The 10397-nt window shown below is 69.8% G+C and overlaps 2 protein-coding genes across 2 annotated transcripts; both read left to right on the top strand.

The window, feature by feature from the left end:
* The first annotated feature begins 638 nt into the window (after window positions 1-638).
* Window positions 639-2349, top strand: TMED4 (transmembrane p24 trafficking protein 4). The gene is made up of 5 exons (XM_062637682.1): window positions 639-843; window positions 959-1059; window positions 1625-1750; window positions 1858-2004; window positions 2102-2349. The coding sequence occupies exons 1-5, from the start codon at window positions 654-656 to the stop codon at window positions 2249-2251; spliced, it is 714 nt and encodes a 237-aa protein (XP_062493666.1). The 5' UTR covers window positions 639-653; the 3' UTR covers window positions 2252-2349.
* A 70-nt stretch (window positions 2350-2419) lies between these two features.
* DDX56 (DEAD-box helicase 56) lies at window positions 2420-9989 on the top strand. The gene is made up of 14 exons (XM_062637680.1): window positions 2420-2531; window positions 3474-3635; window positions 4322-4473; window positions 5449-5619; window positions 5853-5943; window positions 7145-7389; window positions 7915-8055; window positions 8755-8871; window positions 8949-9043; window positions 9145-9218; window positions 9293-9382; window positions 9477-9582; window positions 9661-9758; window positions 9853-9989. The coding sequence occupies exons 1-14, from the start codon at window positions 2466-2468 to the stop codon at window positions 9934-9936; spliced, it is 1692 nt and encodes a 563-aa protein (XP_062493664.1). The 5' UTR covers window positions 2420-2465; the 3' UTR covers window positions 9937-9989.
* Window positions 9990-10397: the final 408 nt, after the last annotated feature.

Below are 10397 nucleotides of genomic sequence, written 5' to 3'. Positions count from 1 at the left end.
ATCGGTGTCCGCGCCCCCCCCCCAATCCGCAGGGCCCCCCCTCACCTTCCCGCGCCGCGTTGGCGCCCTGCAGGTGCCCGGCCACGAGCCGCCCGTCGCGCAGGTAAAGGCTCTTGTGGTCCACGTCGCGCATCCTGCGGGGACAGCGCGGACACCGCTGCCCCCCCCCGCTCCGCTCCGCTCCGCCCCGCGCGGCCCCGCGCCCGCAGCGCCACTCACCGGTACCGGAGCACTGCGCGGGGCCGCGGGGCGGGCGCGGCGGCTCCGGGCTCTGCGCGGAGACAGAGGAGGAGGAGGAGGAGGAGGAGGGCGAGGGCGAGCGCGGGTTTGCGCGCCAGGGCCCCGCCGCCGCCGCCTCCCGCTCCCGGGGGTCCGCGCTCACCCATGGGGCGCGGAAGGAAGGAGGAGGCGGCGGAGCTGTTGCCTCACCGCTGGCGGAGGGGGAAGCGCTGGTTCCGCCCCGCTGCGGGCTCGGCACGGCCCGGAACGGGGACGGGACGGGACAAACACACAGCGGGGACGGGGCACACGGCAGGGGACGGGGACAGAACCGGGGGTCACCGCTCCCGTCGGAGCTGGCGCACGGGGGTCTCGAACCCTCAACCTCACCGCTGGAGGAGCAGCGCCCTCCTCTCTGCGCCACCGGAACGCGGATGTGTCAGTGGGGAGGGTGCTGCGCATGCGCAGTGCGAGCGGCGCGGGCCATGGCGGGCGGCGGGGCGCTGCGGGCCGCGGTGGTGGCCGTGCTGCTGGCGGCGGGCGGGCAGGGGCTCTACTTCCACATCGGGGAGACCGAGAAGCGCTGCTTCATCGAGGAGATCCCGGACGAGACCATGGTCATCGGTGCGGCCGGGGGTGGTGGTGGTGGTGGTGGTGGGGGGGTGGTTCCCCATCCCCATCCCCGGGGGATGGCGCCGGTGCCGGTCCCGGTCCCGGTCCGACGCCCCGCTCTCCGCAGGGAATTACCGGACGCAGCTCTGGGACAAGCAGTCCGAGTCGTTCCTGCCCTCCACGCCGGGGCTGGGCATGCACGTGGAGGTGAAGGACCCCGACGGCAAAGTGAGTGCCTGGGGGGTGTGCATGGGGCACCCATGGGGCTGCGGGGGTCCCTGTGGTGCGTGGAGGGATGGGGGGGGTGTCCCCGGGGTGCCTCTGGTCCTGCACAGGGGGTCCCCTGGGTGCTGGCAGAGGAAGGCAGATTGTGCTTGGGGTGCACGGGGCACCCATCGACCAGGGCAGGGGCCCCTTGGGGTGCGTGGGTACCCATGGGGGGATGTCCCTGGGGTGCTTTTGAACGAGGGCAAGGGGGTCCTTGGGGTGCTTGTAAAGGAAGGTGGGGGGTGCTTGGGGTGCTCGGGTGCCCACCGTTGGGGTGCCTGCTGGGTTGGGGTGCCTTTGAGCCTGAGCAGGGGGTCCTTGGGGTGCTTGCAAAGGAAGGTGGGTGGTTCTTGGGGTGCTTGGGTGCCCACCGTTGGGGTGCCTGCTGGGTTGGGGTGCCTTTGAGCCTGAGTAGGGGTCCGTGGGGTGCCCATTGTGCTGGGTGGGGGGTCCCTGGGGTCCCTTCCAAGCCAGGCCAAGGGTTCCCTGCGGGTGCCTCGGCAGCGGGTGCGGTGTCCCGGTGCAGGTGGTGCTGTCGCGGCAGTACGGCTCCGAGGGCCGCTTCACCTTCACCTCGCACACGCCGGGGGAGCACCAGATCTGCCTCCACTCCAACTCCACCCGCATGGCCCTGTTCGCCGGCGGCAAGCTGGTGAGTGGGGACCGGGGACGGGGACACCGCGAAGCGGGGGTACCGGGGACACCCCGAGGCAGGGGTACCGGTGGCACCGGCGCGCCCTGACCCCCTGCGCCCCGCAGCGGGTGCACCTCGACATCCAGGTGGGGGAGCACACCAACAACTACCCCGAGATCGCCGCCAAGGACAAGCTGACGGAGCTGCAGCTCCGCGCCCGGCAGCTCCTCGACCAGGTCGAGCAGATCCAGAAGGAGCAGAACTACCAGCGGGTGAGGAGCGGGGTGTGGGTTCAGGGGGGGACGGGGGACAGGACACCCCGCTTTCCCCCTCCCGTGACCCCACCCCACGCTTTATTCCCGTGCTCAGTACCGGGAGGAGCGCTTCCGCATGACGAGCGAGAGCACGAACCAGCGCGTGCTGTGGTGGTCCATCGCCCAGACCATCATCCTCATCCTCACCGGCATCTGGCAGATGAGGCATCTCAAGAGCTTCTTCGAGGCCAAGAAGCTGGTGTAGAGCCCCCCAGCACCCCCCGGGGGGGCTCTCACAGCGGTGGGGGGGGGTGGGGGTCCGCGCTGCCGTTTTGGGGGGAAATAAAGCGGTTTTGGGGTCCATTGGTGCGGTTTTAATATGCGGGGGGTGCTCAGTCCTCCACCGCCAGGGGGCGGCGCGGCGGCCTGAGGCCGCTCTGGGCGCGCCGCACGGTGTCGGTGGTGAGCGGGAGCCCAGCATGGCGGCGGCGGAGGGGCCGGCGGCGCGGTTCGAGCACATGGGGCTGGACCCGCGGCTCCTGCGGGTGCGGAGGGAGCGGGACCGGCACCGGGGTGGGGGGAGCCACGGTGGGGAGGGGGCTCGGGGGTCCCTGGGGGTGAGGGAGGCCGCAAAGGGCCGGTACCGGGCGATCCGTTGGTCACCGGGGGTCCTGGGGGCGGGGGGCCGTGAGGGCACCGGGACCCATCGGGGGGGGGGGCAGTGGAGTGCTCTGGGGGGGGAGGAGCCCATTGAGAGCGTTTGGGGTGCCTGGGGGTGGGGCATGAGGCGATGGGGGGGATATGGGGTACAGCGGGGTGCGGGGCAGTACATGGGGGGCACAGCCAGGGCTGGGGGGGGGGGGGGATGGGGTACAGCAGGGTGTGGGGCACTGCCCGGGCAGTACATGGGGGGCACAGCCAGGGCTTGGGGGGGATATGGGGTAAAGCGGGGCTCGGGGCAGTACATGGGGGGCACAGCCAGGGCTGGGGGGGGGGGGGATATGGGGTAAAGCGGAGTTCGGGGCAGTACATGGGGGGCACAGCCAGGGCCTGGGGGGGGATATGGGGTACAGGGGCTTTGGGGCACTGCCCGGGCAGTACATGGGGGGCACAGCCAGGGCCTGGGGGGGGATATGGGGTACAGGGGCTGTGGGGCACTGCCCGGGCAGTACATGGGGGGCACAGCCAGGGCTGTGGGGGGGGGATATGGGGTACAGGGGGTGTGGGGCACTGCCCAGGCACTACATGGGGGGCACAGCCAGGGCTTGGGGGGGATATGGGGTAAAGCGGGGCTCGGGGCAGTACATGGGGGGCACAGCCAGGGTTTGGGGGTGCACTGAAGCCTTGGGGTCATTGCTGGGGGGGGACAGCGGGGTTCGGGGCACCGGGAGGGTCTGCGGGGCCGGGGAGGTTCGGTACCGGGGTCCTTGAGGGGCTGAGCCCCGGGGCGCGGGCGCAGCGCGGTCACCCCCGGGCCGGCCCCGCAGGCGGTGGCGGAGCTGGGCTGGGGCTCCCCCACGTCCATCCAGGCCGAGGCCATTCCGCTGGCGCTGGAGGGCCGGGACCTGCTGGTGCGCGCCAGGACCGGCTCCGGCAAGACCGGAGCCTACGGCCTGCCCCTGCTGCAGCTGCTCCTGCGGGGCAGGGAGGTGAGCGGGGAGCGGGGCCGGGGGGGGGGGCACCGCGGGCAAGAGAGCTCCGGAGGGCACCGGGGCTCTGGGGGTACACGGGAGGGGTGGGCTCTGGGGGGGGAAACGGGGGGTATGGGGCTCCATTGTCCGGTGACACTGGGTCCCACTGTGCCCCACTGTGTCTGGGTCGCACTGTGTCCCGCTGTGTTTCACTGTGTCCCACCGTGTCCCACTGTGTCCTACTGTGTTGCACTGTGTCTCACTGTGTCTCACCGTGTCCCACCGTGTCCCACCGTGTCCCACTGTGTGGCACTGTGTCTCTCTGTGTCTGTGTCTCACTGTGTCTCACTCTGTCTCACTCTGTCTCACTGTGTGCCACTGAGTCACACTATGTCCCACTGTGTCTCATTGTGTCTCACTGTGTCACACTGTATTGCACTGTGTCCCATTGTGTCGCACTGTGTCTCATTTTGTCTCACCGTATCCCACTGTGTCTCAGTGTGTCGCACTGTATCCCACTGTGTCGCACTGTGTCTCACTGTCGTCCCCCCCTGTGTTTCACTGTGTCCCACTGTGTCGCACTGTATCACACTGTGTCACATTGTGTCTCCCTGTCCCTCACTGTCTCTCACTGTCTCTCACTGTCTCACGTTGTCTTTCTCTCCCTGTCCCTCACTCTGGTCTCCCCGTGTCCCCGTGCCCAGGCTCCCCAGGCTCTGCCCCAGGCCGTGCGGGCGCTGGTGCTGGTGCCCTCCCGGGAGCTGGCCCTGCAGGTGCTGCGCTGCCTGCGCCGCTTGGCGGCTGCCACCGATCTGCGCGTGGCCGAGCTGGGGGACGGGGACCCTGCGGCACTGCGGTGAGTGCCCGGCTCCCCCCTTGGTGTCCCCCCCATTGCCATTGGGTCACCCTTGGTGTCCCCCCCCATTGCCATTGGGTCACCCTTGGTGTCCCCTTGTCCCCCCCCATTGCCATTGGGTCACCCTTGGTGTCCCTGTGTCACCCCCATTGTCATGGGGTCACCCTTGGTGTCCCTGTGTCACCCCCCATTGCCATTGTGTCACCCCTTGGTGTCCCCGTGTCACCCCCCATTGCCATCGGATCACCCCTTGGTGTCCCTGTGTCACCCCCCATAGCCTTTGGGTCACCCCTTGGTGTCCCCGTGTCACCCCCCATAGCCTTTGGGTCACCCCTTGTTGTCCCCGTGTCACCCCCCATTGCCATCGGGTCACCCCTTGTCCCCTTGGTGTCCCCATGTCCCCCCCCCATTGCCATTGCCTCCCCCCTTGTTGTCCCCGTGTCACCCCCCATAGCCTTTGGGTCACCCCTTGGTGTCCCTGTGTCACCCCCCATAGCCTTTGGGTCACCCCTTGGTGTCCCCGTGTCACCCCCCATTGCCATTGTGTCACCCCTTGGTGTCCCTGTGTCACCCCCCATTGCCATTGCGTCACCCCTTGGTGTCCCCGTGTCACCCCCATTGTCATGGGGTCACCCTTGGTGTCCCTGTGTCACCCCCCATTGCCATTGTGTCACCCCTTGGTGTCCCTGTGTCACCCCCCATTGCCATCGGGTCACCCCTTGGTGTCCCCGTGTCACCCCCCATTGCCATCGGGTCACCCCTTGTTGTCACTGTGTCATCCCCAGTGTCACCCAGCACCCTCTGCTGGCACCCTGTAACCCCCCCGGTGTCACCATGTCCCTCACTGGTGTCACTGTGCCCCCCCCATTGTCACTCAGTCACCCCTTGGTGTCCCCATGTCACCCCACAGACCCCATTGTCCCTCCCCCAGCCCCCCTATAACCCCCCCAGCCCCATGGTGCCGCGCTGTCTCAGGCCCGTGGTGGCGGCACAGCCGGACGTGCTGGTGGGGACTCCGGGGCGGGTGCTGGCGCAGGTCACTGCCCGCAGCCTGCTGCTGCGGCACTCGCTGGAGCTGCTGGTGCTGGATGAGGCCGACCTGCTCCTGGGCTTCGGCTGCCTCGAGGACATCAAGGCCCTGCTCTGGTGAGGGGCTGGGGGCCATGGGGGGCACTCACAGGGCCTGGGGGGGCACTGCTGTGGCTGGGGCGATGGGGGGGTGCGATGGGGCTTGGGCAGGAAAGCGGGGGGGGGGGCACAGTCAGGGGTTGGGGCCCGAGGTTTTTGGGGGGCACAGAGGGGTTCAAGGGCTGGGATGCGGGGGTCCCGTCCCCCCATGGGGTGAGGGCTGGCGCTGAGCCCCCCCGTGCCCCCCCCAGCCACCTCCCCAAGATCTACCAGGCGCTGCTGATGTCGGCCACGTTCAGCCCCGACGTGGAGGCGCTCAAGGAGCTGGTGCTGCACAACCCGGTGAGGGCAAGGGGGGAGTTTTGGGGGGGTCTTTGGGCTGGTTTTAGGGGTCTGGAGAGGTTTGGGGGCTCCAGGGGCAGCTCTGGGGTGTCTGGGGGGGTGTTTGGAGGGTCTGGGGGAGGATTTGGGGTTCTGAGAGCAGATCAGGGGGATCAGAAGGGAGATTTGAGGTGTCGGGGGGGGGGGAGGGTCAGAGGTGGCTTTGGGGCATCCAGTGGGAAGTCTGGGGGGTCCAGGGGAAGGTTTGGGGCTGCAGGGGCAGGTTTGGGGGGGGCAGGGGCTGGTTTTGGGGCTGCAGGGGCGGGTTTGGGGGGGCAGGGGCAGGTTTGGGGGGGCAGGGGCAGGTTTTGGGGCTGCAGGGGCAGGTTCAGGGGTGGCAGGGGCAGGTTTGGGGGGGCAGGGGCGGGTTTTGGGGCTGCAGGGGCGGGTTTGGGGCTGCAGGGGCAGGTTTGGGGGGCAGGGGCGGGTTTGGGGGGGCAGGGGCGGGTTTTGGGGCTGCAGGGGCGGGTTTGGGGGGCAGGGGCGGGTTTTGGGGGGCAGGGGCGGGTTTGGGGGGGGCAGGGGCAGGTTCGGGGGGGCAGGGGCGGATTTGGGGCTGCAGGGGCGGGTTTGGGGCTGCAGGGGCGGGTTTGGGGGGCAGGGGCGGGTTTGGGGGGGCAGGGGCGGGTTTTGGGGCTGCAGGGGTGGGTTTGGGGGGCAGGGGCGGGTTTGGGGGGGCAGGGGCGGGTTTTGGGGCTGCAGGGGCAGGTTTGGGGGGGCAGGGGCGGGTTTGGGGGGGGCAGGGGCAGGTTCGGGGGGGCAGGGGCGGATTTGGGGCTGCAGGGGCGGGTTTGGGGCTGCAGGGGCGGGTTTGGGGCTGCAGGGGCAGGTTTTGGGGCTGCAGGGGCGGGTTTGGGGGGGCAGGGGCAGGTTTGGGGGGGGCAGGGGCAGGTTTGGGGCTGCAGGGGCGGGTTTTGGGGCTGCAGGGGCGGGTTTTGGGGCTGCAGGGGCAGGTTTGGGGGGGCAGGGGCAGGTTTGGGGGGGCAGGGGCGGGTTTTGGGGCTGCAGGGGCGGGTTTGGGGGGGCAGGGGCAGGTTTGGGGGGGCAGGGGCGGGTTTTGGGGCTGCAGGGGCGGGTTTGGGGGGGCAGGGGCAGGTCTGTGGGCACAGAGGTGCTGCCCCCAGCCCAGAGCCCGTTGGGGTCACGGCGGTTCCCGGTGCAGGTGCGGCTGTGCCCGGCGCAGGCCCCGCTGCCGGGCCCGGCTCAGCTGCAGCAGTTGGTGCTGCGCTGCGGCACGGCCGAGGACAAGGTGCTGGTGCTGGTGGCGCTGCTGCGGCTGCGGGTGCTGCGCGGCCGGGCCCTGCTCTTCGTGTCCTCCCTGCCCCGCTGCTACCGCCTCAAGCTGCTCCTCGAGCAGTTCGGCATCGGCGCCTGCGCCCTCAACCCCGAGCTGCCGGCGCGCTCCCGGTGAGCCCCAGGGCAGGGCTGGCAGGAGCTGGGGTGCTCCTCGGGGACAAGAGGTGCCCGAGGGGGTCCCCCATGGCCATCGGATGCTCTTGAGGTGCTGGGGGGAATGGCCATGGGGTGAAGGACACCCCCGGGGGAGGTTGCAGGGGGGTGAAGGGGACAATGAGATGCTCGTGAAGGGGGATGGAGCGCCCTGGGGCCAAGGGGTGCTCAAGGGTGTCCCGTGGCAATAGGGAAGGGCACCCGTTGGGACGTGCCAGAAGGGTTTGGGGTGTCCATTGAGGAGGGTGAAGGGGAAAATGGGGTGTCCCAGGGAGATGGGGCAGTGCTAAGGGGGGTGCGAGGCGAGGCGAGGCTTTAGGGTGCTCCTTGGGGACAAGGGGTGCTCTTGGAAATGGTCCACATCCCATGGAAAGGGGGGTCCCATGGGGTGAAGGGCACCTTGGAGTGGGTCCCAGCAGGTTGTGGGGTGCCGGAGGGTGGGGGGTCACCCCAAGTTGGGTGCTGAACCCCCCCATGGTGCAGGTGTCACATCATCACCCAGTTCAACCGCGGCATCTACGACTACATCGTGGCCACGGACGAGGAGGTGGCGGTGCCGGAGCCGCAGCCAGAGCCGCAGCCAGAGCAGCCGCGGCGCAGGAAGCGCCGGGGGCCGGTGCAGGGGTAAGCATGGGGTGGGGGGGGCTCTGTGTCACCGGGGTGTCCCCGTGGCACCGAGGGTGTCCCCGTGGCACCGGAGGTGTCCCCATGGCACTGAGGGTGTCCCCATGGCACCGAGGGTGTCCCCGTGGCACCGAGGGTGTCCCCGTGGCACTGAGGGTGTCCCCATGGCACTGAGGGTGTCCCCGTGGCACCGAGGGTGTCCCCGTGGCACTGAGGGTGTCCCTGTGGCACTGGGGGTGTCCCCGTGGCACTGAGGGTGTCCCTGTGGCACCAGAAGTGTCCCCATGGCACCGGGGGTGTCCCCATGGCACCGAGGGTGTCCCCGTGGCACCGAGGGTGTCCCCGTGGCACTGAGGGTGTCCCTGTGGCACCAGAAGTGTCCCCATGGCACTGGGGGTGTCCCCATGGCACCGAGGGTGTCCCCATGGCCCCGGGGGTGTCCCCATGGCACCAGGGGGTCAGTGGGGCCATGTCCTGCTGCTGCACCCATTGGGGCCGGGGACGTCACCGAAGCCATGGGGCTGCTGCTGCCCTGGGGGGTCCCTTGATGCACATCCCCTTCCTTTTGGGGGGGGGGCCTCTTTGCCCTGTCCCTGTGGCTTTGGGGTCCCCCTGTCCCATTGTCCCTGTGCCCATGGGGGTGTCCCTGGGGGGGGGTTCCCAACACCTCATGTCCTGTCCTGTGTCCCCCCCCCCCAGCAAGGGCAAGGACCCCGAGTTCAGCGTCTCGCGCGGCATCGACTTCCAGAACGTGGCCGCTGTCATCAACTTCGATGTGCCCGACACGGTCGAGTCCTACATCCACCGCGTGGGCAGGTCCGTGGGGCGGGGGGGGGGGCACAGGGACACACCGGGGGGGGGGTCCCCACCACCGCGTCCCCTCTGTGCCGCAGGACAGCCCGGGCGGACAACCCCGGCACGGCGCTGACACTGGCGCTGCCCGAGGAGGAGGAGAGCCTGGCCCGCATCGAGGACGCGCTGGCAGGAGGTGGGGGGGTCCCCATGGCCCATTATGGGGGGCTGAGGGGGGGGGGGGGGTCAGGACAAGCAGGGGGTGACCCTGTGTGTGCCCCCCCCCCGTACCCACAGACAACGGTGAGTCCATGCTGCAGCCCTACAAGTTCTGCATGGAGGAGATCGAGGGGCTGCGCTACCGCTGCCGGGTACGTGAGGGACCTGGGGGGGGGGTCCGGTGGCACCAGTTTAGGGGTGCCAACCTCTGACCCCCCCCCCCCAGGACGCCATGCGCTCGGTCACCAAGCAGGCGGTGAAGGAAGCGCGGCTGCGGGAGATCAAGGACGAGCTCCTCAACTCTGAGAAGCTCAAGGTAACAACGACCCCCCCCCGGGGCTGGGGGGGGGTCCAGGGGCGCTGCCCACCCCCAGTACCCCCAATTCTGTCTCCGTGTGTGCCCCCCCCAGGCGTATTTCGAGGACAACCCCCGGGACCTGCACGTCCTGCGCCACGACAAACCCCTGCACCCGGCCATCGTGCAGCCGCACCTCCGCAACGTGCCCGACTACCTGGGTACGGCCCCGCTCCGTGGGGGGGGGACACACAGGGGGCTGCCCCCAGACCCCCCCTCACCGCTCTGTCTGCCCCCAGTGCCCCCCAGCCTCCGCGGGGTCGTCAAACCCAGCCTCAAGAAGCGCAAGTGGCAGCGCCCGCCCCGCACAGGGGCCTCCCGAAGGGGGGGTGCAGCGGTGAGTGGGAGCGATGGGGACCCCCCCCCGATGCACCCTCTGCTATGGGGGGGTCCTCATGGTGCTTTTCTTCTCCCCCCCCCCCCCCCTCCAGTCCCGCGGCTCCGGGAACCCACTGCAGAACTTCAAGTACACGCGGCGCCGGAGCAAGCGTCCCGGTGCTGCGGCACCGTCCTGAGCCCCCCCCGGGGGCTCCCCCTGCACCCCATTGCTTGTGCCCAATCCCCCTGCACCCCATTGCTTGTGCCCAATAAAGGTGCCCATAGCCCGGAGGCGCTGCGTGGTGACAGGGACGGTTGGTGACGCAGGGGAGCTCGCCGGGCAAAGGTGCCCCGACGTTATCAGCCCCCCCTTATCACAGCCATAAACAGGGCAAGGACACAGGGTGGCGGGGGGGGGGGGGGAACCCCGGGTTTGGGGTGTCCTGGTGTTGCCAGGAGCCTGGGAACTGGGTGTGTGTGGGGCTGGCGCCGTGGGAAGGGTGCCCTGTGTTGTGTCACCCACCAAGACACCTCCTTAATGGGGCCCAGCTCCAGGGTGAGCCCATCCCGGCACCGTGGCACCGTCATCCCCGTGTTGGTACCAGCCCCTGTGGCTGGTTTTGCCCCATCCCGCATCCCGGTGCTGGGATCCCCCTCA

The sequence above is a fragment of the Pezoporus occidentalis genome, unplaced genomic scaffold (genome assembly GCF_034315485.1).
Source record: "Pezoporus occidentalis ecotype Australia unplaced genomic scaffold, CSIRO_AGI_Poc_V1 ctg532, whole genome shotgun sequence".
Lineage (NCBI taxonomy): Eukaryota > Metazoa > Chordata > Aves > Psittaciformes > Psittacidae > Pezoporus > Pezoporus occidentalis.
Note: the sequence above shows the minus strand (reverse complement) of the source record. Positions and strands in the feature narration are given on the sequence as shown.